This window comes from Heterodontus francisci, chromosome 7 (genome assembly GCF_036365525.1).
Source record: "Heterodontus francisci isolate sHetFra1 chromosome 7, sHetFra1.hap1, whole genome shotgun sequence".
NCBI classification, from domain to species: domain Eukaryota; kingdom Metazoa; phylum Chordata; class Chondrichthyes; order Heterodontiformes; family Heterodontidae; genus Heterodontus; species Heterodontus francisci.
The window spans coordinates 38,176,587-38,203,537 of record NC_090377.1 but is presented as its reverse complement, the minus strand read 5'-3'; the positions used below and the strand labels follow the sequence as shown (position 1 = coordinate 38,203,537).

At 44.8% G+C, this 26,951-nt stretch overlaps 1 protein-coding gene across 4 annotated transcripts in view; it reads right to left on the bottom strand.

The window, feature by feature from the left end:
• The window catches only part of LOC137371926 (low-density lipoprotein receptor-related protein 1-like), a 1,827,029-nt gene that overhangs the window by 369,113 nt on the left and 1,430,965 nt on the right, over positions 1 to 26,951 (bottom strand). For all 4 annotated transcript variants that reach the window (XM_068035008.1, XM_068035009.1, XM_068035010.1 and 1 more), the window contains exons 47-51: positions 17,907 to 18,026; positions 17,251 to 17,364; positions 16,786 to 16,935; positions 9,029 to 9,151; positions 6,147 to 6,266 (exon numbers count right to left, since the gene is read on the bottom strand). In XM_068035008.1, coding sequence (XP_067891109.1) covers positions 6,147 to 6,266; positions 9,029 to 9,151; positions 16,786 to 16,935; positions 17,251 to 17,364; positions 17,907 to 18,026 — 627 coding nt within the window. The remainder of the gene's footprint in view (positions 1 to 6,146; positions 6,267 to 9,028; positions 9,152 to 16,785; positions 16,936 to 17,250; positions 17,365 to 17,906; positions 18,027 to 26,951) is intronic.

Below are 26,951 nucleotides of genomic sequence, written 5' to 3'. Positions count from 1 at the left end.
ACCTTCTGCTGTCGTGGAATTAAAACCCATGTCCCCAGAGCAATATCCTGGGTCACTGGGTTACTAATCCAGTGACAATACCACTTCACCACCACCTCCCCTATGATAGCAACATCTGAGTTAGTGAGTTTACCAAAGCCTGCAGAGTTAGATTTTTTATCTCAAGAGCCAGTAAATGATCCACAGAATTATCGAAATTCACTGCACAGAAAGAGGCTATTGTGCTCCTTGGGTTGAATTTGATGCAAGTGGCAGGTGTCTCAACGCCAGGCCAGAAACATGAGGGGAACGCCAGCTCAGGCCTTTTATGGCGCTCAGACAGTTAACTGCCCAGCCCAGGGTCCCCAACCCTTTAAGGACAGGGATCCCTTCAAGAGCTGCCAGCCAATCAGAGGGCCAGCTACTCAGCATTCTCGTCAGCGCCACCGGCAATGGTGGTCACTGCTGGAACTACAGTAGGCCCAGGCCCAGGAGCAGCCATGGAGCCCCAAACTGCAGGTAGAATCATAGAATGGTTACAGCACAGAAGGAGGCCATTTGGCCCATCATGTCCATACTCGTTCTCTGCAACAGCAATTCACCTAGCCCCACTCCTCCACCTTTTCCCCATAGTGCTGCAAATTTTTTCTCTTCAGATAATTATCCAATTCTGTTTTGAAGGTCTCGATTGAATCTGCCTCTACCACACTCTCAGGCCCCAGCGAGGGGTTGTGGTTGTTAAGGGTACAGTTGGAGTGTTGGCGCAAGGGTGGGCTTTGCTGCTGGGGGCACTCCATGGGCCAAAGATTGCCCAAACAGGAGTGCTCCCCGACCGACACCACCCACCCCCCCAGCCCACAGGGAGGCCGCTTGGTCTTACTGGGTTGCCTCCCAATGTGACAGGTCTCTCATCAGCCACAGATAAAATACCAGCAGCTGTGGGAAGAGGCCCTTAACTGGCTATTAATTGGCCACTTAAAGGCCTTAATTAGCCTCTGGATGGTAAGGCCATCTTCAATCTTCTCCGCCCGTGACAAAATTGAATGGCATCGGGAAGGCAACGAGCGATCCACTCCCTGCCTTCCCTTGCTATTTTATGCTCCCCCCCTGCCCCACCCGCCACCCTGCCTGTCCCTAGAAGGTCATGTTGGAGCAATCCAAAATTAAACCCGCAGCCTTATTTGTTTCCCATTTATCTTCCTCTATTTTAAACAAGGAGGACAATAACAGAAGTTTGTTTTCTTCCTATTGATGGGGGAAATGATAACAACGATAAAGATGAAGAACAATAAAGCCAATGGAATATAATGAGAAAATTAAAGAAATGAGAGATTTTTCAGACTAATTAGAAATGGAAACAAAAATCAGATGATACACAATAAACAGGCATTGTATAACCAGGTCTTACTATTGCTGTTACAAAAATTTCTAAATTCACTTGTAACAGCCCTTCAAAACACTCCCACAGGGGATGCTGAGACCAAGTGGGCCCACATCAGAGACGCCATCTATGAGTCAGCTTTGACCACCTACGGCAAAAGTGCGAAGAGAAATGCAGACTGGTTTCAATCTCATAATGAAGAGCTGGAACCTGTCATAGCCGCTAAGCGCATTGCACTTTTGAACTACAAGAAAGCCCCCAGCGATTTAACATCCGCAGCACTTAAAGCAGCCAGAAGTACTGCACAAAGAACAGCTAGGCGTTGCGCAAACGACTACTGGCAACACCTATGCAGCCATATTCAGCTGGCCTCAGACACCGGAAACATCAGAGGAATGTATGATGGCATGAAGAGAGCTCTTGGGCCAACCATCAAGAAGATCACCCCCCTCAAATCTAAATCGGGGGACATAATCACTGACCAACGCAAACAGATGGACCGCTGGGTTGAGCACTACCTAGAACTGTACTCCAGGGAGAATGCTGTCACTGAGACTGCCCTCAATGCAGCCCAGCCTCTACCAGTCATGGATGAGCTGGACATACAGCCAACCAAATCGGAACTCAGTGATGCCATTGATTCCCTAGCCAGCGGAAAAGCCCCTGGGAAGGACAGCATTACCCCTGAAATAATCAAGAGTGCCAAGCCTGCTATACTCTCAGCACTACATGAACTGCTATGCCTGTGCTGGGACGAGGGAGCAGTACCCCAGGACATGCGCGATGCCAACATCATCACCCTCTATAAAAACAAAGGTGACCGCGGTGACTGCAACAACTACCGTGGAATCTCCCTGCTCAGCATAGTGGGGAAAGTCTTTGCTCGAGTCGCTCTGAACAGGCTCCAGAAGCTGGCCGAGCGCGTCTACCCTGAGGCACAGTGTGGCTTTCGTGCAGAGAGATCGACTATTGACATGCTGTTCTCCCTTCGTCAGATACAGGAGAAATGCCGTGAACAACAGATGCCCCTCTACATTGCTTTCATTGATCTCACCAAAGCCTTTGACCTCGTCAGCAGACGTGGTCTCTTCAGACTACTAGAAAAGATCGGATGTCCACCAAAGCTACTAAGTATCATCACCTCATTCCATGACAATATGAAAGGCACAATTCAACATGGTGGCTCCTCATCAGAGCCCTTTCCTATCCTGAGTGGTGTGAAACAGGGCTGTGTTCTCGCACCCACACTTTTTGGGATTTTCTTCTCCCTGCTGCTTTCACATGCGTTCAAATCCTCTGAAGAAGGAATTTTCCTCCACACAAGATCAGGGGGCAGGTTGTTCAACCTTGCCCGTCTAAGAGCGAAGTCCAAAGTACGGAAAGTCCTCATCAGAGAACTCCTCTTTGCTGACGATGCTGCTTTAACATCTCACACTGAAGAATGCCTGCAGAGTCTCATCGACAGGTTTGCGTCTGCCTGCAATGAATTTGGCCTAACCATCAGCCTCAAGAAAACGAACATCATGGGGCAGGATGTCAGAAATGCTCCATCCATCAATATTGGCGACCACGCTCTGGAAGTGGTTCAAGAGTTCACCTACCTAGGCTCAACTATCACCAGTAACCTGTCTCTAGATGCAGAAATCAACAAGCGCATGGGTAAGGCTTCCACTGCTATGTTCAGACTGGCCAAGAGAGTGTGGGAAAATGGCGCACTGACACGGAACACAAAAGTCCGAGTGTATCAGGCCTGTGTCCTCAGTACCTTGCTCTACGGCAGCGAGGCCTGGACAACGTATGCCAGCCAAGAGCGACGTCTCAATTCATTCCATCTTCGCTGCCTTCGGAGAATACTTGGCATCAGGTGGCAGGACTATATCTCCAACACAGAAGTCCTTGAAGCGGCCAACATCCCCAGCTTATACACACTACTGAGTCAGCGGCGCTTGAGATGGCTTGGCCATGTGAGCCGCATGGAAGATGGCAGGATCCCCAAAGACACATTGTACAGCGAGCTCGCCACTGGTATCAGACCCACCGGCCGTCCATGTCTCCGTTATAAAGACGTCTGCAAACGCGACATGAAATCGTGTGACATTGATCACAAGTCGTGGGAGTCAGTTGCCAGCATTCGCCAGAGCTGGCGGGCAGCCATAAAGACAGGGCTAAATTGTGGCGAGTCGAAGAGACTTAGTAGTTGGCAGGAAAAAAGACAGAGGCGCAAGGGGAGAGCCAACTGTGCAACAGCCCCAACAAACAAATTTCTCTGCAGCACCTGTGGAAGAGCCTGTCACTCCAGAATTGGCCTTTATAGCCACTCCAGGCGCTGCTTCACAAACCACTGACCACCTCCAGGCGCGTATCCATTGTCTCTCGAGATAAGGAGGCCCAAAAGAAAAGAAGACTATTGCTAAATTTAGACTATGAAGTGGGATAGATTACTTTTTATCTGCGGTGTACATATGCAACAGGATCACCCCAAGCTACAGCGCCAAAGGTTGCCCCATTAGGCAATGACTTTGGGTCCCTGGATTACCTGCTCAACCCAATTTTTTTTATTCGTTCATGGGCATTGCTGGTTAGATCAGCATTTATTGCCCATCCCTAATTGCCCTTCAGAAGGGGGTGGTGAGCTGCCTTCTTGAACCACTGCAGTCCTTGGGGTGTAGGTAGTGCTGTTAGGAAGGGAGTTCCAGGATTTTGACCCAGCGAAAGTGAAGGAACGGCGATATAGTTCCAAATCAGGATGGGGAGCGGCTTGGAGGGGAACTTGCAGGTGGTGGTGTTCCCAGGCATCTGCTGCCTTTGTCCTTCAAGGTGGTAGAGGTCACGGGTTTGGAAGGTGCTGTTGAAGGAGCCTTTGTGAGTTGCTGCAGGGTATCTTGTGGGTGGTACACACTGCTGCCACTGTGTGTCGGTGGTAAAGGGAGTGAATGTTGAAGGTGGTGGACAGGGTGCAATTCAAGTGGGCTGCTTTGTCCTGGATGGTGTCGAGCTTCTTGAGAGTTGTTGGAGCTGTATCCATCTAGGGTAGAGAGTATTCCATCACACTCCTGACTCGTGCCTTGTAGGGTGGACAGGCATTGGGGAGACAGGAGATGAGTTACTCGCCGCAGAATTCCTAGCCTCTCACCTGCTCTTGTAGCCAGAGTATTAATGTGGCTGGTCCAGTTCAGTTTCTGGTCAATGGTGATCGCTAGGATGTTGATAGTGTGTGATTCAGTGATTGTAATGCCATTGAATGTCAAGGGGAGATGGTTAGATTCTCTATTGTTGGAGATGGTCATTGCCTGGCACTTGCGTGGCATGAATGTTACTTGCCACTTATCAGTCCAAGCCTGTATGTTGTCCAGATCTTACTGCAGCAGGACACAGACTGCTTCAGTATCTGAGGAGTCGCGTATGTGCTGAACATTGTACAATCATCAGCGAACATCCCCACTTCTGACTTTATGATGGAGGGAAGATTATTGATGAAGCAACTGAAGATGGTTGGACCTAGGACACTACCCTGAGGAACTCCTGCAGTGATGTCCTGGGACTGAGATGTTTGACCTCCAACAACCACAACAATCTTCCTTTGTGCTAGGTATGACTTCAACGAGCGGCGGGTTTTCCCCCGATTCTCATTAACTCCAGTTTTGTTAGGGCTCTCTTTTTCAGTCCAAAATGCAAGAGGAAGCCACAGTTACTTCAAGGATCATGTTAAAGTATATTTTGAGGAAACAGGAAGAACACAAAAGACTATGACACCACAACATCAGCATTTATGCTTAACATGACTGTATGTAAAGTACAAGTTCCATCAGATATGTGAAAGTGAATATTTGCACAATGGCAAAGTCACTCATGCAATGCAATTATACTGTCCAATGTCTGGGATTACACTACTTTGAAGCTGGTACCAGAGGTGCCTGCTAGACACCAGATCTACAGAAATCTATACTTTGACTGCATCGTACTGTCACGTTTGCAATATGAATATCCAAAACCCAGTACAGCTTACCTGTTTTCCCAACAAAACAAATAGTTTTATCTAACATAATAGATTTAAAAAAAACAAGTTGATCACCTACAGAGGGTAGGAATTTGGAGTGGAACCGGGATACACATCGTGTCACACGTACCTGCAGTCTGATTGAAACAGTTGGAGGGGAGGGGGGAAATGATTCTTTTGCTCTCACTTCATAAGCATGGTGCTAGCTTTGGGGCATGTCTGAGGCTATTTTTGGTGTGAATTCCAATTGGGGAAATATTTAAAATTTTAACATTATTTCGAAGGCTGCTAAGGAAACTTCGTTCCCCTAGTTCCGAATTTCCTCTGCAGCACCTCCACGGGTATGGACCACCCATCCTGACTATTTAAGTAGCCCCGTCTCAACAATTCGGGATGGAATTCACTCCAGGATACAATGGCGGGTAGAAGTCCTGACCTGACACATTTCTGGTGTTGGAGCAAGAACTTGGGAATTTGTAACCCAAATTGGATTTGAGTTGAAAACAAAATGGGACTTCCCAATATTATGTCTGTGTTTGATATTCACAGGATTTGAAAGCATTATACAGATGGGTAAAAACCTTTCAAGAACCAAATAACTGAATATGGTGCTGAGGTTACATTTCAAAACCAGGTTTGGTAACACCTCAGTATATTCACCAAATCTAAAGAACAATTATGCATCACAAATGCTGTAAGTGCTGTTAGATGTGGGCTGATATCACTTACCACAAGACAAAACGTATACAAGCTTCATTACTATTATCTAATTCCTAATTGAAAACTTACCGCACAGAGAATCTACTTCATCTGCACCGTCCCGGCAGTCATCTGCACCATCACAGACCCAGCGATTAGAGATACATTTGTGATTTGGGCATTCAAACTGATCCCATGTACAAAATGAATCTGTGAGCAAAGGCAAATGTAATGTTTGTATCAATTTAATGCTTTGCTAAATTGTAGTAGGTTACTCTTGCTCATACCCTTCATATTTTTTGCACCATTGAGCCTGAATCTGTCAGGAATAAAAAAAAAGTTTAAAGCACTGTAATTCATGCAGTATTATTTATACCTGAGATTAAAAATCTTGAATATGGACGTTTAGTAAATAGATTTAAAACTCCCTGGCTTCTTGCTACCTTGTCAATATTAAAAGCCACTGTGTAGAAGGTAAATAGTAGTTTCAGTTGAGAATGGAATGCACCATAAATTTTCACAGATGCTCTTTTCCATTTGGCCATAATTTTTCAGTGTCAGGTTCCTCTATTATTTTTCTGTCCAGGAAATCTGAACTTTCCTTTCCACCAGAGACAAAGTTAAATACTTAGTTGGATTATGAAGCAAGAAACAGAAAGTTTCATAAAACTACTGAGCTTAGCATAATGTATTAAACCTTGAAAGAGCAATATGTTCAAAAAAATAAAATGACTGATTCAGAGTCACTTGATCTGAAGTGTGGGGGCTGGATGTTTTTGCTGCCCTTGGAGACGGGGTGGGAGGCGGGGCGACAAACAAAATGGTATGGGGTGGTAATAAAAACAAGAAATGCTGGAATCACTCAGCAGGTCTGGCAGCATCTGTGGAAAGAGAAGCAGAGTTAATGTTTTGGGTCAGTGTTAACTCTGCTTCTCTTTCCACAGATGCTGCCAGACCTGCTGAGTGATTCCAGCATTTCTTGTTTTTATTTCAGATTTCCAGCATCCGCAGTATTTTGCTTTTATTTTAGTGGTATGGGGTGGTGTTTGGTGGTGTGCCCGACGTTGTCCTGCCCCCATGCTGTTTTATCTGTGGTGAGCACTGGGGCGGAGGGAAAAGTCCAGAGGCCAATTAAGCCACATAAGTGGCCCATTAAAAGCCACTTAAGTGCTGCCTCCTGCCTCCGCTGGCATTTCACCAGCAATGGAGAGGCCCACCGCCATATGGACTGACCCATGGAGGGTCACCCTAGTGCCGATGGTCGCTCCAGTGGTAAGATCCCCAGTCCTCACCAATCACCCCCTACACCCTCACTGAGGCCTGCCTGACTGGCCCCAGTGAGCCCAACCCCATTTTCCTTGGTCCCAGGTCTCCTCCACTGGCACTGCTCTGGGCCTCCTGTAGTACCAGCAGTGGCCAATGCCCCCGGTGACGTGCTGGTACTGCTGAGCTGCCAGCCCTCTGATTGAGAGCAGATCTTGGAGGCTGGATTTTGTCCCAATGGCGGCCATTTAATTGCTGCCCACCATTGTATTTGGCTGGGGGTCCGATAGAGGGCTGAGGTGGGGTCACCCCTCCCCTGCCTTCAGGCCTGTAGCCGATATAAAATCTGGCCCTCTGTTTCTAACGTAGGTCGAGAATAGGATTTTCAGGAATAAAATGGCAAACCACACCATTAATTAATATTTCAAAAATTGCAGGAACATGGGCTGGAATTTTACAGTGGATGGATGGGAGTCAGACTCCGACGTGAAAGTCGGTGGTGAACCTGCTTCCGCCTAGCCTGGGGATCTGTCCAGTACTTTACGGGTCCCCGGGCTTTAATTATCCCGAGGCGGGACTTCCAGCCCCTTGAGGGAGGAGGTCCTGCCTCAGTGAGCTGCCGGTCAATCAGCGGTGACCACTGCTGGAACTGCAGCCCAGCCGACACCATGGATTGAGGAGGGAAGGTAAGGAGGGGCATGCCTCACCAGTGGGATCGATCCTTCCCTGGTGAGGCTGGAGTGGTCTTTTGGGGGGAGGGGGGTGGGTTGGGAGGTGGGGGCGGCACTCAGTTGGGCACTCTGTGCCCGACTGCCATGCCACCCCCCTCCCCCCCAACCCCCATCCCCGGGGCACGGAAAGGCTGGCAGCTATCGCTGGGCAGCCTTTCACGCCCCCAGCACACCCGCTTGCCATGGGTAAGATACTCATGGAGGTGGGCAAGGGCCCTTAAGTGGCCGTTAAGTGGCCACTGAAGGGTCTTGATTGGCCTTAGGCAGGCAGGCCATTTCCCAACCCCCACCTGATGCCGTAAACTTGTCCAGAGGCGGAAGTGGGGCGTGTAGGCCTCCTGGAGCCTGCCGCTCAATTTTATGCCGCCCCCACGACACCATCCGACCCGTCGGGGCGGCGTAAAATTCCGACCATTGTTTTAAAGCTGTTCACAATATGACTAAATATATTCTGTTTATATTGAGACATTAAAGAAGACAAAGTTAAGATTTACCTAAATGAAAGAAGAATAATGTTGTATTTATATAGTGTCTTTCATGACCTCAGAACATCCCAAAGTGCTTTATAGCCAACTTTTTGAAGTTGTAATGCAGCAAATATTTATGCACAGCAAGGCTCCACAAACTGCAATGAGATAATTTTCAGATAATCTGACTTTTAGTGATCTTGGTTGAGAGATAAATGTTGACCAGGCCATCTCCCCTGATCTTCTTCACATTGTGCTATAGGATCTTTTACATCCAATTGAGATGGCAGACAAGGTCTTGGTTTAACCTCTCATCCAAAGGATAGCATCTCTCATAATGCAGCATTCCCTCAGTACTGCAGTGAATTGTCAGCCTAGATTAGGTGCTCAAGTCTCTGGTGTTTGACTTCAACCAATGACCTTTTGACTCAGAGGTGAAAGTGCTACCACTGAGCAATGGCTGACACCTAACATGAAGGATCAGATATAGCTAGTATAAAGGATTAGATACCACAGTGGGATTCATCTGCTCCATCTTCACAATCCTCTTCCTTATCACATATCCAAAAAGCAGGTATACATCTCCCATTAGGACATGCAAAATAGTGTTCTTTGCATTTGAGCTTGTGGTGAGCTAGAAGAAAAAATCAACACAAAGTATTTATTTAGTATTTCAGAAATCTCACAACTGTTCTATAAAGAACACTAGTACTCAATGTGTTACCACATTTAAATAACTGAACCCAACTGATGAAAGAAACAAACAAAAATAGAATAAAACTGGAATACACTGGCACTTGAAAAAAATTGGATGGGTTAATGACTTGGGTAGAGATTCTTCACTGGCACTGCATCACAAAGTTTCAGACATGTTGGGGCTGATTTTCCTGGTTCTCTTTGCTCTGGGGCTGGTCAGGCATGGCAAGCCTGCAGCGTGCTGTACCTGTCAAAGCTCAGCTGTGGCTGAATTTAGTCTATTGGCCGATTAACATGGTCCAACTGCACTGCTAGCACAGACCTGCCCCAGCAGGCCCCTTATGTCGACCAATGGAGGAAGAAAGTGGAGTGGAGAGACCTACAAGGTGTGGGCCTGGATGACTCAATCAATGGTCAGAATGCTCCAAGGTCCAAAGATATGGTGCGCACTTACAAAAAATTTGGCCATCTATTTTTAGGGTCCTCTTTGGCCTGCTGCCACTACAATCACTTTGCATGCTTCTTGGAACACACCTGTGTCTGGCAGCTTCAGGTCACATTGCCAGGAAAATGAAGCACAGACACAACGGACTGAATGACCTCCTTCTGTGCTGAAAATTCTCTATGTTTCTCTGAGCAGAGGCCAAGAATGTCCCTACTATCTCAGTGTTATGACAGGTGAGAAAAGCATCTAGGGTTCCCTCTCAGTCTTCACCTGGTCTTAACTTTGGGGCGGCACAGTGGCGCAGTGGTTAGCACCGCAGCCTCACAGCTCCAGGGACCCGGGTTCGATTCTGGGTACTGCCTGTGCGGAGTTTGCAAGTTCTCCCTGTGTCTGCGTGGGTTTTCGCCGGGTGCTCCGGTTTCCTCCCACATCCAAAGACTTGCAGGTGATAGGTAAATTGGCCGTTGTAAATTGCCCCGAGTGTAGGGAGGTGATAGGGAATATGGGATTACTGTAGGGTTAGTATAAATGGGTGGTTGTTGGTCGGCACAGACTCGGTGGGCCGAAGGGCCTGTTTCAGTGCTGTATCTCTAAATAAATAAAAAATAAATTAACGTAGCAGGGTTTAGGTTTAAACACACCGTGTTTTTAGTTCCCCCTTGGTGAATCCTTGTTCACTGCTTTCCAATTATAAAGCAAAGAAACCAGCACAAACAGGTTTTCTTAGGTTTAAAGAAGAAAGATTGAAATTTATTAAACTTAAACTCTAATTCGGTTAACGCCTACTATACGCGACACGCCCACACTAGCATGCATACGAAAGACACATGCAAAAGAGCAGAGGAAAAATGAAGTGGAAAACTTTGAGGCAATAGCTGAAGAGGGTTTTCGTTACAGTTCTTCGAGCTCACTGTAGAGTCCTTGATTGTAGGTAGATCTTGCTTTTCGTTGGGGCCCAGTATTCGTCTTAAACCTTATTTGCTATAGCAGACTTTTCTCTCTTGGGGTTTATGTGTCTTTAGTGGATTTGGAGTTCCGTGAGAATGTGACGGAGAGACAGACAGGAGAGACTGTGGCGAGTCTGCCAGGAGAGGTCTTTTCAGTTCAGGAGTAAACAGACACTGAGTTCAAACTGTTTGTCCAATTCAGAAAAACCCAGGATGCCAAGCAGGTTAGTCATGCTACTAGCTGGTCTGATCATGTCTGTTTGTGGATTCTCTGGTCTTAGGCGACCCTGGAATGTCTCTTCTTACACACAATACCTGGTGCTCAAAGTCCATTGTGGGTTAAATTGGAGCAGGGAATAGCCCCTTTGTCCTTCCAAGCACTGGCTGTTGGTATGCAAAAAAGCTTTTCCAGCCAAGGGTCTGGTGGATTTTTAAACAGGTCTGTTCTTCACTTCAGCAACTGTTTGAAATTTAATGTCCAATGGCAAAATTAATATGCATCATTCTTGGCAGCAGGGGGTTATCAATTCATTGGGCCTGCACCTATTACAGATGCATGTCCAGCTCTACCTCTCAGGGGATGCCTTCTGAATCTCTCCCCATTCTCCCTGACATTTGAGTCTGGTGAATGGGTCCAGTTGGGTCTATGAGTTAGTTAAATGATGTATTATAGTAAGCCCCTAATGGAACTATTTATATAACAGTTTCTATTTTCAAAAAGAACTGTGTAGATAAAGAAAATTTTAAAAAGAGAGGATATGAATTCTTCTTAATCATGTACTTGTGTACAATGTCAAAAAAACACCATATGCCAAGTTTGAAATATGAATTCATCGGTTGCAAACTTATATTAGACTTTCGATGGAGAAAATCCTACAGTTAACTTTTTTAAAAATGGCAGCCGAGATGGCCACTGCAATTTACACCTGGAATACCTTTGCACATTCCAAGGCCCAACCAGAGACAAGAAGTCTGAGAAGCCCTAAACCCAGAACAATGGCTTATTCTAAGTAATTGAATTACCTAGGATTGCTTCATTAACACGGCAGTCAAGTCAATCCTGATGCATTGACTTTGAAAGAGCAAACCCCTCAGAGTGTAGATATTGGCACCCTGAAGCCTGTGGAGCCAAATCTGAACCTTTTATCTCATTAGAAGGTTCCAGAGAATACTGTGAAGCAGTCATGTGACCATCTTTCCATCTCTTAAAAAACTGGGAGTTTTGTTACACAGACAAGAGACAAGCAGTAACTGAGTGTGCAGCAGCAGAGAAGGCTGTGTACCTTCCTTTTTCTCTTTCTCTCTCTCTCCAGAAAACATCAAGTTTGAAAACCATCTGCAACTGTGGACCTTTCCTAGCCTACTGACTGCTATAGCCAGAGACCAGGGGAAAAATGCTACCTACAATTCTGCCTCCAAGAAAACCCTGAACAAAGCTGAGCAACTACAGAGTGCACTTTGACCAGCCAAAGAGGAAGAGCAAACCCGCCCAATATCGTTCAAGAATACAACTCCAGCCAGAAGACGACCGAATCATCCATCCTCAGACTATAGATTTAACTTTTATTTATTCTGGACATTTAATCCAATCAAAAAACCGACTTTCCACTTTGTAATCTATTTGTGTGTGTATGATCCTTGTGTGAATGCATGCAAGAATGTGCAGCATTTTAAAAATTATTTTAGATCGCATTTAGCTTGTTGAGCATAATAAACTTACCTCTTTCTTGTTTAAACTCAAGAAAACCTTTCCGATTTGTTCTTTCATGATCACATTAAAGGTTAAAGGTGGTAAACACAATCACTGTTTAAAAGGGAATAAACCCTGTTGCGGTCAAATAAGAGGAAGAGCAAGAGGGCAACTCTGACCCCTTCAGTCAAAGGTTCCTAGGAGGCAATAAACAAGGGACTCACAACAAGGGAAGGAATATTGGAATGACAGCCAACCAGATTAATTTTATGTCCATTAGACATTAGTCAGCAATGGTTACAACATACAACTAAAAATGCATATAAAAACGTAAGGGACGAATGTCAGACAGTAAACAGAGCAAGACTGCAAAATAATACAAGTATAATTTTATAACAGGTGACAAGACAACTGAGTCTACCCATGAATGGGAATTTATACATTTTGCCTTGAAATTCGAATAGCTACAGAGCTCAAAATTAATAATGGCAATTGGAAAGACTAATCCATGTTGTTTATTTGGCATTGAAACAATATATTCGGTGCCTTCTTCTCATTGCTGGTAGAAGCCTGGGAGAAGGTTGGACCATTGTTGTCATGGACAGACAAAGAAGTAGGGAAAAGGTTTGTAATTGTTTGAGAGGGCGGATTTGGGGGCCAGCGGAACTTTAAATCCGCCCCTCGTGTCGACGCTCCAGTTTTCCAATGCGAACCAGCACGCTCCAAGTTTAAAAAGTTCCGCTGAGAGCTGGAAGAGCCAACCTTCCCAACATTGTTAAGCAGTTATTTAAGCCACTGAACGAGCTTGTTGTCAGCTTGCTAAGGGCCAGATTTCAATTTTCATTCAGAGGCAGGGGATCCACACAGGATCCAAACCACAAGAAGGAGGAGGAGGCACAGCTCAGTGACAAGCCAGTCAGAATGGCGGGACAGCAGCAAGAGACTCCATCAAAGAGGGAAAGCTCAAAAAAAACCTCACTCTTGAGAAGGGCATTTTGGTGTGGGGTGGGCTTCTTTGGAGTTGGGGGAGTGGTGTTGACGGGTCCCTCTGCTTACAGACCTCATGGGTTCATGATGGTGGGGGCTCTGCTCAGGAAGACTGCACATTCCAGTTGGAAAGGAAGGAAGAACATAAAAGGACATGGGATTTGGCTACTCCAAATTAGGGTCGACTAGCATTGAGGAACAGCATTTACAGGAATAGAGGCAAACCCATGGGCAACAGGGATGCAGGGGTGAGGAACGAGAAGCAGGCAGGCAAGAAAAGGCAATACCCTCGGCAGAGGATCTACCGCCAAAGGAGCAGCTACCTGGACATGTTGGAGGCTGTGCCTGTGCAGGCAGTAGGTCGCTGATATATGTGAGCTCATTGGTGTCATCTAAGGGTTCGAGGTAGCTGATGCCATGAAGAAATGAAGACACACAAGTCTGCCTTAGTGCAACAACATGCCCAGTGCTTTATTGAAGTACAGTGTGAAATTATTTACATCAAAGTCACCCAAGTGACCCAAAAAGTGACATTACTAACGTGGTGGCCTACGCTCATGAACTCTCCTATCAGGCGCTCCCCCTGTGGCTGAGGATGAGGTGGAAGCAAACTGCTCACTAGTGCCTGTCTGGGCCTGAGATGCCTATGGGAGTCAGCCTCACGGCCCTTTGCTCTGCTTCTTCCTCCATTTCTTGGGCGCACAGCAACCTCAGCAATGGCTGCTGCCCAGCCTTTTAATCAGGCCCGACACTGCCTATGTCCTGCATCTGCCCATGTCTGCCACTGCCAATTGGGTGACGAATGTGACTCTAGACCAATTCACTCATTCTCCTAACAAAATCACAACACATGTGCGTGACCGATGTGGTGTGGGATCGGGAACCGGAGGCTACCACAAATTCAGAGGGTTGAATTTTACGCCACCCCGAAGAGTGGGGCTGTGGCTGGGGGTGGTGTAAAATGGAGCGGGAGGCTGCGAGAGGCCTTCCCAACCTGCTCCCGCCTCCGCCCCCACTTTAGGTAGGGCGGCAGGACCGAAAAACGGCTCGCCCGCCCCAGACCAATCAACGCCCTAAAGTAGCTGGTCGGGCGGCCGAGTACCGAGAGAAGCTGCCTGACAAAACCAGGCGGCTCTTGAGCGTCCCGGGGGGCCCTCATAATCGGGAACCCTGTGCCCGATGGAGGGCCAGCCCCGCTACCCGAACCACCCCCAAGACCCAACAAGCCCCCACTTCCTCCCAATTGATCATCCCTGCCTCTCCAGGGCCTGACCAATTACCCCCAGCGAGGCAACCAAAACTTAGCTGCCTTCTTGGTTCCCAGGCATCTTCCCTTCATGCTGGGCTGCAGTCCTTTTTGTAGGCATACAAATAATGTACCCCTTTTCAAAATGAATCAGGCCTGGCCTGATCAGGATTCTACAGCTTCCCCCCTCCCCCAACGTCCCCCTACTCCAGCTGCCAATGTAACATAAAGTAGGTAATTAAAAAAATTTGAAAATACAGAAGCTGCAATTGCACCACCCTTACATGGCTCAAATCACTCCTCACAGGACTGACCAAGGCAGGTGGCCAGTGCTTGCAGCTCATGCTAAGTATAATGATGAAGGCCGAGGACCAATTTCCATACATTCCTCAGACCTACTGGTTCTGATACGCACTGGTTAAATCTACTCTGTTGTCTCCTGGTTCTACAAATACTGATTAAAATGATTTGTCTACACATGAGAAATACTCTGGGATTTCATGAGTACATGAACATCTTGTTACGTGTTGAAAAATGATTGGAAGTAGATGCATGGAAGAAAGATATAAATTGTATTTGCCATACACAGAGGCTACTCATGTGTTGCTTGCATCTACATAATGAAAAAGAGCTTTGCTAAAGAGACTGTTCTGGGACCCATATTTCTAAATATGTCAATCATAATATGCTTAAAATAAGATGTTACTCTTCAGAATTTCCACCATCCCAAGTCTCAAAGCACATCTGTTTAACATTCACACATTTCTTAATAATGCAATTAGAGGATTGGGTCTCAGGCTTTTCACATAACTGGCTGTTCTCATCATTATTATGAAATGTGAATAGCTGCATGTTGACATTTTCTTTGATGGCAGATGAAGGCAATAACTTTCAGGTTTTACCCAATATAGCACGTTATAATACACTCACAAAATTATAATATAGAGAACACTTGACAGGTGGAAGTGGATTACAATGTAGTAATCCAAACAATATCACAAAATATGAGATCAAAGTTCAAACAGCTTTTTAGCAGTTTCAATTTTAATATTAATCCCTGTCACCATTCTAAAGCCAGAAATCTCCTGTAGCGTGCTCATGGTTAATCCAGATATTAGAGGGCATAAACTCAAATGCTGGTTGAACTATGGTGAATTTGGCAGTGCAATGGCCCACACCTGACCTGTACATGCATTCAGGCCACTTGCTAAATTCATCAGGGCCTTTGCTTATGTGGCCAATATTGAAATGAATATAATGCACCCATTTCAGGAGCTGTATGTAAAATTTGTGAAATCAAATTGGAACTTGCAATGAGCAAGCAATGGCTACTTTTTAGGATTCTACAGAGGCCTAATCATCGGTTCTTAAATGTGTTGCTAGAAGCCTCCTAAGAAATGATAAGTACAAGTTTTCTTACCCTAATTTGGAGCAGAAGCAGGTACTCTCCAGCTGCCTTAAAGCAGTTGTGGATATCATCAACAGCAGCAACAACTGATCTTTACATAGCATCTTTAATGTGGTAAAATATCCCAAGGTGTTTCACAGAAGAATAATCAGAGAAAAATTGACACCGGGCTAATGAAGGAGATATTGGGACAGGTGACAAGAAGCTTGGTCACAGAGGTAGAATATAAGCAGAGTCTTAAAGGAGGAAAGAGAGGTGCAGAGGTTGAGGGAGGGATGTTCATAGCTTAGGGCCTTAGGAGTTGAAAGCCCAGCCTGAAATAATGAGACAAAGGAAGTAAGGGATGCACAAGAGGTATTTGCACCTGCACCATTTGGGCGGTTAACTGGTTTTGATGATCAACCTGGAAGGTTAACTCTGTTTCTCTCTCTGCAGATACCGTCTGAGCTGTTGAGTATTTCCAGCATTTTCTATTTTTATATTGGTAAAGAGGAGTGTCTTATTTCCATTGACATTGCAATTGACAAAAATGAAAATTGGGCAATATCTACAATTTGCTCTGCCAGTTTACTGACGAAGCTGTGAATGTGCAAATTACCCCCAGGTAAAGAAAAAATAAGAAATAAATATTTCCCATCAGTAATTTGCAGTATGTAGAGAAAATTTATCAGGATCTGACAGATCATGGTCAATAAAGCAGTGAAAATGTTGCTAGCATAATTTCCTTGCACCTGCCTGGGATGCTGGAGAGTTAGGCAGCTCAGTGTATTTTTATTTTGATGAACTTTCAAGTCCCAATGTTTGTACGTTCTTTTAATTAATGTAAAGCAAATTACAAAGGTTATTTACCTCGGCAATTTAATTCATCTGTGTAGTCACCACAATCATTGGAGCCATCACAAATCCACGATGGAAGGATGCAGAGGGAGGTGCTATTACATTTTATGAAATTTGTATCCTTAACCCCAACTCTATAGAAACCAGTGCAGTCTGTGTTACCTGAAGTAGAATTGATAAAAATGACCCAGTCAGTTTAAGTAATGCTTGCATCAATTGATCAGAATTCATATCGTATAGCTTTCTATATTTCACTGCAAATTATTATCTATTTGGAAAACTGCATTCATGCTGTCATGGAGTTTTCCTTATTATTATTGTAATCCATGAAAAACTTCAAAGTGTAAATATGTGTTTTGGGAGCATTAAAGAAAATAGTGCTTTCGCAAATGAAGCCTTCCAGTTAGCCAACAAGTGTGCATTCGCTTCCTGTGAAATGCCAATAACAGCACACACAGCCAAAGGCTTACAACTTACCACAGTCTATTTCATCAGAAGCATCTGCACAATCTATCATTTGGTTGCACTGTGCTGATTTGACAATGCAAGTCCCATCTCGGCACCGAAATTCAGCTGCACTGCATGTAGAATCTGTAACACAAAGGCAGAACATAGGCCAAGGTACAATTATGCTCTTAATTTAAGTTTCAGTCACTGACTTAAGTTACTATTTTCTGAATGGACGGAATATACCGAGGCTACTGAGGGCGTAAGCAGCAAACCCTGGCCAATAAATTATAGTTCATACACATTAAAGAATTCATAGGCAATGCCAAACTATAACATTTGACCAATTAGAATTAATACAAAACTTTATTGCAGCATAAGTAAAAAGAAGATAACACAGGAGACATAAGATCAGAAATCCATGGGACAACTTTTGAAAGGTGCCATGTTGGGAGCAAAATATACCCTTATATGTATGAAAGTCAATTATTTTCAATGGAAATATCATCCTTGGGGAAAGGCTGAATGGATTCTATTAACTCAGGAAGCTAGTTACCTGGAAAACAATTCTTAAAGTCATGATATTGATGTTAAATTTATGCTATTCCGGTCACCTGGCTGGTGACCAAGTCATTCGAAAGACTGTTCAGTGCAAATACTATTTGCAACACCAACCTAATACTTACTATTGCAGGATACTTCATCTGAGTTGTCAGCACAATCATCTATTCCATCACACCACTTTGCATTGGACACACAGCGGCCATTGTAGCAATGCTTAAAGCCTTTTCGACAGCTCCTGTTTGCTGATGCAAAGAAACCAGAGAAACCAAAGTGAAACAGCAAGATGATAAATTCATCACTCTGATGGATGACAGTGTCCAGTAAGGGAATAAATATTTCAAGCATCCAGTGATCAATTTTACAAAGTTGGATTGGAGTTTAATTGGAGAAACAGTCTATTAACTTCACCTATCTCACTCCTAATTGTTTCTCTTAACAAGGTGGCAACTGTAATTTTTCTGTGTTCATTTCAGAATTCTGTGACTTAAAGCTTCTCTCCCACTTTTCTTCTGTCACCATTTGCCCTGACACCTGCATTACTGGCGATAGGAGAATGTTTCCAACAAATCTTGTTTTCCATATAAATCATAGAATGGTTACAGCACAGAAAGCCATTTGGCCCATTGTATCTGTGGCCACTCTCTGCTTTCTGAAGCAGTATGTGGATGGCCCTACTAGAGAAGGGGCTACACTCGACCCCCTCTTAGGAAATGAGGATGGGCAGGTGGTTGATGTGTCAGTGGGGGAGCACTTTGGGACCAGTGACCATAACTCTATTAGCTTCAAGATAGTTATGGAAAAGGATAGGACTGGTCCTCAGGTTGAAGTCCTAAATTGGGGGAAGGCTAATTTCGATGGCATCAGACAGGAACTCTCAAAAGTTGAATGGGAGAGGCTGTTTACAGGTAAAGAGACCTCAGGCAAGTGGGCGGCTTTTAAAAGTGAGATAGGAAGAGTTCAGGGCCGGCATGTTCCTGTTAGATGGAAGGGCAAGTCTGGCAAGTTTAGGGAACCTTGGTTGACGAGACATATTGAGGGTCTGGTCAGGACAAAGAAGGAGGCATATGTCAGGTATAGGCAGCTAGGGTCAAGCGAGACCCTCGAGGAGTATAGGGGATGTGGGACTACACTTAAGAAGGAAAAGGGGCCATGAGATTTCCCTGGCAGATAAGATAAAGGAGAATCCTAAAAGATTCTATAAGTATATTAAGAGTAAAAGGGTAGCTTGGGAGATAGTAGGTCCCCTTAAGGATCAGGGTGGCAATCTATGTGTGGAGCCACGGGAAATGGGCGAGACCTTAAATGAATATTTCTTGTCCGTATTTACCGTGGAGAAGGTCATGGAAGCTAATGAGTGTAAGGGAGGGAACTCCGATATCCTGGAGCATATCAACATTACAAAGGATGAGGTATTGGAGGTATTGAAGCACATTAAGGTGGATAAATCCCCAGGGCCTGACCAGGTGTATCCTAGGATGCTATGGGAAGCAAGGGAGGAGATTGCTGGGGCCCTGGCAGAGATTTTTGTATTGTTAGCCACGGGTGAGGGACCGGAAGACTGGAGGATAGCTAATGTTGTGCCTTTATTTAAGAAGGGCAGCAGGGATAAGCCAGGGAACTACAGGCCGGTGAGCCTTACATCAGTGGTGGGAAAGTTATTGGAAAGGATTCTGACAGACAGGATTTATATGCATCTGGAAAGGCATGGTCTGATTAGGGATAGTCAGCATGGCTTTATGCGTGGGAAATCATGTCTCACAAATTTGATTGAGTTTTTCAAGGAGGTGACCAAGAGGATTGACGAGGGCAGGGCGATGGACATTGTCTACATGGACTTTAGCAAGGCCTTTGATAAGGTCCCGCATGGCAGGCTGGTCCAGAAGGTTCGAACACATGGGATCCAGGGTGAGCTAGCAAATTGGATACAAAATTGGCTTGGTGATAGGAGGCAGAGGGTGGCAGTGGAGGGTTGTTTTTCAGATTGGAGGCCAGTGACCAGTGGTGTGCCGCAGGGATCGGTGCTGGGCCCTCTGTTGTTTGTCATATATATTAATGACTTGGATGTGAATGTAAGGGGCATGATTAGTAAGTTTGCAGATGACACGAAAATTAGTGGTCTAGTGGACAGTGAAGAAGGTTGTCTAAGGTTACAACAGGATATAGATCAACTGGGAAAGTGGACAAGGGAGTGGCAAATGGAATTTAATGCAGACTAGTGTGCAGTGATGCATTTTGGGAATTTAAACCAGGGCAGGACATATACAGTGAATGGCAGGGCCATGGGGAGTGTTCTTGAGCAGAGAGACCTTGGGGTGCAAGTCCATAGTTCCCTGAAAGTGGCAACACAGGTAGACAGGGTAGTGAAGAAGGCGTATGGCATGCTTGCCTTCACGGCCGTGGCACTGAGTACAAGAGTTGGGACGTCACGTTACAGTTGTATATAATGTTGGTTCAGCCGCATTTGGAGTACTGTGTGCAGTTCTGGTTGCCACACTACAGGAAAAATGTGATTAAGCTAGAGAGGGTGCAGAAAAGATTCACAAGAATGTTGCCTGGTTTGGAGGGTTTGAGTTATAAAGAGAGATTGGATAGGCTGGGTCTGTTTTCCCTGGAGTGAAGGAGGCTGAGAGGGGACATGATAGAGTTATATAAAATTGAGAGGCATAGATAGGGTAGATAGCCAGAGTCTGTTTCCCATGGTCGGGATGACTAAAACTAGAGGGCATAGATTTAAGGGAGGAGGTTTAAAGGGGATCAAAGGGGTAAATTTTTCACACAAAGAATAGTGGGTATCTGGAATGAGCTGCCTGAGGAGGTGGTGGAGGCAGGAATAGTAGCGGCATTTAAGAGGCATCTGGACAGGTACTTGAATGAGCAAGGCATAGAGGGATATGAAATTAATGCAGGCAGGTGGGATTAGTATAGATAGGCATTATGGTCGGCATGGACGCGGTGGGCCGAAGGGCCTGTTTCTATGCTGTACGACTCTATGACTCTAAGATCAACTCAGCTCATCTGACTCCCCTGCCTTTTCCCCTTGGCCCTGCAAACTTTTCTGTTCAGATAATTATCCTTTTGGAAGTTTTGTATCATATGCAAATGTTGAGATTGAGCCCTGCACACCCAATTTTAAGTCATTGATCTAGATCAAGAAAAGCTGTGGTCCTAACACCGACCCCTGAGGAACTGCACAATATATTCTCCATTAGTCTGAAAAACAACCATTCACTACTACTGTCTGGTTCCTGTGACTTTGTACCATGGTGCCACTGTCCTTTTTATTCCATGGGCTTCAATTTTGCTGACAATTCTGTTACACGGCACTTCATCAATGCATTTTGGAAATCCATGTACACCACATCAACTGTATTCCTCTCATCAACCCTCTCTGTTACCTCATCCAAAAATCTCAACCAACTTAGTTAAACATGATTTGCCCTTAACAAATCAATGCTGTCTTTCCTTAATTAATCCACATTTGTCCAAGTGACTGTTAATTATGTCCCGGATTATCATTTCTAAAAGCTTTCCCACCACCGAGGTTAAATCGTACCCTTTTCACCCTTTTAATTCTGCTGTGTGTTATTGATCCAAATCCAATTTGATCAAATCACTCACTTTGATAAACATTCTAGTTACTTGTAATTGATGACTGCTGGTGAACTAGAGCTTTCCCCAGTTAGTCCCTTTTTAGTCACTGGCAGTGACTTCCATTTCAAAGATGCAAACCATGGAGGGGGGAGTTTTTAACATTATCTGATTGCCGTTTGGTAGTACAGAACTTGAGTATTGCTAAAAATAGAGACATTTTGTCGAAGCTTTTCGTCTTGCACTCATCAGGACAATCTGAAAGAATACAAATGACAGGAGAACAACAAATTTATACAGTATGAGAAGAGAGTGCTGATTAGTTGGCAAGAGAACTCTGATTGGTAGAGGCATTGCCAAGGGGAATGCACCAGTGTATGGTGACTGACAGTTAACTGCCAAGCTTTGTTTGAAATTTAAACCAGGCAGCTTGACTCTGATTGGTCAAGGCATTGCCCTGAGGAATGAACCAGCGAATGGCTGACTTATTTTGTTTAGCTGATACAGTCGCAATGTGTGTGCATGTTCTTTCTGTCTGCAAAGAACAGGGCCCTGTGTATTAATATATGCAGCTTCCAGTACACGCAAATGTGCCATACTGCGAGCCCTACTGAAAATCTTAAATTAGTTGTCAGCATAATTTTTAGCACACTGAGACTCAAAACATCGTGTCCAGATTAGATGCGATTCCGCGATTGGACAACATTTGCTAAATAATCCTCTTGCAGATTGTCCTGATGAGTGCAAGACGAAAGGTTTCGACAACATGTCTCTATTTTCAGCAATACTCATTATCTAATTGGCATTTTTAGGTCAGAAATAAATTGAACTACACATCAAGCTTTCAAATAGTAATATCTTTGTTAATTAGAATAAAGAGGTAATAGTTGATCTGCAATAATTTCAATATTCTTCTCTCTTCCCACCCAAAAATGTAATTCTTGTTTGGATACATGGTTCCATGAGCACGTGCTCAAGTGGTTTTAGATAATATCATCAAGTTATTCACAGAGGGCATTCAATTCTATTTGCACCCAGTAGTCACATGCCTCCAGAAATTTTGGCTAATGTTTCTGCAAGAGCACAGAAACTAATTGTAGTGTCCCTATTGCGGTCTGGCTGAGATCAGCTCATTAAGCACAGTTGAGGATGTTGCTGTTAAGTATGGTTCAGTTACTTACTGAATTGCTGAGGAAGTTTGCCTGGCATTTATTTTAACACAATCTAGTGTCATGCAGGTAATGGCTGTGTGGATGCAAAATTGCAGTTGGGATGTCATAATGTTGGTTTGCAACAAGGTGATAACGTTTTCATGTGAGTAGATTAAAATAAAAATAAAAGACTTGCATTCATACAGTGTCTTTTTAAGTATCTCTATGTCCCACACAGCCAATACATTAGTTTGGAAATGTAATCACTTGTTATGTAGCCAATTGCAGCAGCCATTGTATGTACAGCAGGATATCACAAAAGAAAGTGAGATAAACTACCAGTTAATTTTCTTTTTGGTCATTCATTCATTGGTGCCATCTTCTTCCCAGAAGGCTGACAGCCATGGGTCTCCACCTCTGTCTGTCCTGTGCTGCCCTTACACATTCTGCATCCAGTCCCTTATATCCATGATTCATTTTCTCCTCTGCTTCCTCTCCTATGTTTCCCATCAATCTTTCCTTCCAATAATTGTTTTTGTCTACCTTCTGCTCTGATTATGTGACTAAAATATTGTATCTTTCGCTCTTTGATTTTATGCATGAATTTCCTCTTTTCTCCAGCCATTTTCTGCAGTTCCTCAGTAATCTTTCTGTATGTGTAGGATATGTGGAACATCCTCCTATATACACACATCCCAAATGCATTCAGCTTATCAATAGTCTCTTTCTTTGTTGTACATGTCGCCGAGGCATATAACATAGAGGCTTTTAGCGGTGATTGAAGGAGAAATGTTAACCAGGACACCAGTAAAACTCCCTTCAAATGATGCCATAGGTTTTTATGGCAGCCAGAATAAGTTGTCATGAAGACCCCATGTGCCAAAAATTAGGCATATTAATTTCATTATATGGACATTAATTTTAAACTGTTGCTGGACTGATCAGGCAACTTGTTTAAAGAGATAACAGCAGTGGCTGGGGACATTTGCATTCTAAGTGCCACTTGCCTGGAGAAACAATGGAACTGCTCCATGATGGAATTAACCCAAATGGATTTTGACCACCAGACATCGAATGTGTAACGAGCCAGCATTCCATCCACCCTGCCCCCCACTCCCCAATCCACTGAGGATGTCTGCTAAGATGGGAAATCCACAAAAAATGCAGGAGCGTTTGTTGAAAAAAACATAGTCACATGACTACTGTGCTGGCCAACTTGGAGGTTTGAATTGTGCTCACAGGACAGTTTGAAGTCAGAAACTGCTTTGAAGACAAAAGAGAAGGAAGGTCTCTCTCCCTGGCTCTTTCTCTCTCTCTCACGATTTCCAGATCTTAAGAGATCTAAATCGAAACAAGTTTGAAAGCGTGCACTGAGTTCCAACGAAACAGTAAGATTTAACTGCAATCAAAAACTCTATCTTGAACTCAAAGGACAGTAAATGAACTCCAGCTATTGCTTCAGACTTTTCCCCTTTATTCTTTCTCCTTTTCTGTCTCTATCTGCATGTGTGTTTATTGCCTATGTATGCTGGCATGGTCTCTTCGCATATTCGTAGTATTTTTAACCGAATTAGAGTTTTAACGTGAATAAATTTACACCTTTGTTGTTTAAAGCTAAGATAACCTGGCTGATTGATTTCTTTGCCTTACAATTGGAGAGCAGTGAACAAGGATTCACTGAGGAGGAGCTAAAAACATGGTGTTATAAAAATTAAACCCTGTTACGGTCAAACCAGGCAAAGGATGAGAGGGAACCCCTAGACCCCTTTCTCACCTGGTCGTAACAAATTAAAAGACACCACCGCCAATGAAGCACTCCCAAAAGTATTCAATGTGGAGGCAGCACGCCAACTTCATGCTGCCTGCAGATTATCATGATTTCAGCATGCAACCAGGACTAGTCACACTGGAATGGCTGCAAGCCTCAGCAGGCGGCCCAAAATCATGTGAGGCTAACACCAGTTAAAGCCAGCCTGTCCAACATAAAGCTAGCCTGCACCTCCTAAAAAGGAGGTACATTGTGGCTGGAGCAAATGCTGGAAGTCATTCTCCAACTGAATGTGACCTGGGAATTCAGAAGGATAGCACTAAATGGGAGAGTACATGATTCAAGTTTTTTCAGACACTGCACTGGAGGCCTTGGTGGAGGAGGTGCAAAAGAGGAGAAATGTTCTGTACCTGCGGGGGGCCAGGAGGCCTTCAAGACACATGCTCAGAAGGCAGAGAAAGGAGTTAGCTGTGGAGGGCAATGTCAGAATGCATCTTCAATTTCATATCCTGTCAACTGCACCACTAGCCACAGCCGCTGCTCAATTCAACACATCCCCATTACACACCTACCAACAATCTCTATCAATCAGGCCTCATACTTCACATCCACAGCTTCATCTCACACTCATACATGTAGTACTGCTGCAAACCTCATACCCATATTTCACAGCTTACATATCCTTCTAACTATTCAATCATGACAGCCACATTACCCAAACACACTGCAACACACTCATTGATGCACTTCCCTCTCTCTTTCAGGACAAGGTGGCACACAACGTGAGGCAGCAGGAGTTAACCAGAGGGAGATAGGTGCACCTGCATATCCTGACACCCATGGAGGAGACATTATTGGCAATCATTTTGATGCCTACTGCTGAGGCTGTGGCTAATGGAGGCAATGAGTACATTGAAGATGACAATATTTTCAAAACTAATCTTCCTTCTCACATCTCACCTCCCCCTCACCCCACACTCTATTCTGATTTACAAGCTGCAGATAGTGTGAGCATGCACCTCTTACTTCCATGACCATCACCCCGCACCACTGCATTACAATGTACCCTTGTGCCTTCCTCCTTTCAGATACCTAAGAAGTGCAACCTAGTCAGGCAGTGCAAAAACAGCAAGAAGACAGTGATGGTGAAGACACAGCTCTGTCACTTGATTTCACACTCGCAGCCACCAGCTAAGATACTGACACTACACAAAATTTAGCGGATAACAGAGAGACAGGATCTGCATGTGATGAGAAACTGGGCATGAGTGATCTGCAGCTGGGGAAGGGGACAAGGATAGTCAGGTGCCAGCTTGCTGGGGTGGGCAGGTGGGAAGTTGGTCGGGGGGTGGGGGGGTCACACAGGAGTTCTACTGCAGAGAATTGCGATGAGCACTTTGATGGGGCAGCATACAAAAGAAGCTGCTGGGTGTGCCTAACAAAATGCTTTGTTCATTGGGAAGCCGACTAGAAAGCCTACAGTCAATATCAAGGAACATGGAGGAGTCCAGCACGGACTTTGCACAGGGCTTTACATAAAGTTTGGAGCCCATCTTTTCAAGTATGGAAGTAGTGGCCAACTCCATCAGCACATTTGTAGACCCAACCATGATACAGAGTCTGATGGCCAATGGCTCAACTTCCATTGCAGCACAAGCAGCTTCTACCAGAAGTCTGAGTACTGCAGTGGAAGGTCAGACTGATGTCATGTGAGGTTATCTTGCTGCCTTACATGCTCAAACTGTTACCATCATGGCTGTGGATTGCTGTGTACTAAGAGGCTTGCAGAGTTTTGCAGTGGTCCAAGAATCTGTCCTCCAGCAGAGTACAAGGATTGCTGAGGCGGCAGTAACTCCATGAAGCACGAACCTGCTGTTCTCTCTCAGGAAGGCAGCATTTGTTCTCCCACCACTGCCACTCCACCAGTGCCCTTGCTGTTTGTCGCTTGTCAACCAGCCAGCCAGCCCAGACTGTTTCTACCTATGTTGAGATGATGCAGTCTGCCATTGGGCATTCTCGCCGTAGAATTGCTCGAGGTGGTCCTCCAAGGCAGTCTGCAGTCCCCTCTACTGAAAGTGAGCCTTCCACCAGCCATGCTGCAACCACTGGAGTATCACAGCATAGGAGCATTAGGACAAGCAAAGGCACATGGAAGACAGGCACAAAGTAATTAGTTGATTTGTATATGCAGTATGGAACAATTTGATTTATAAATTTGTTTTGGAACGTTTATTTTGTGGTGGCTTTTATGTTTGCATTGTGGCCAAGTGGATGGTCAGTTACAAAGGGAAGGTAAAGTGTGGAGCTGTTGGTGAATGGAGAATTGTAGCTGCAGTTACTGTTATCGTACTCAGATGAGTTCTTCACGGACAACCAAAGCAGAAATGGGCCATTTAGTTTATCTCTTCCTCTTCCTCCTCCTCCTCTTCCTTCTGCTCCTGAACTGCTCGCCGTATAGCTGGTGACGAGGGTGTACTCTCATGATGACGAGGTTGTGCAACCTGCAGCAGACCACAACAAAGCTGTCGAGTACTGCAAGGCTCTTCCAGAATGTTCTAGACAGTGCAAGTGTTGTTTCAGCATGCCAATGGTCTGCTCTATCACATTTTGTGTGGCAGCATGGCGTTCATTATGTGCACGCTACACATATGTGAATGGGT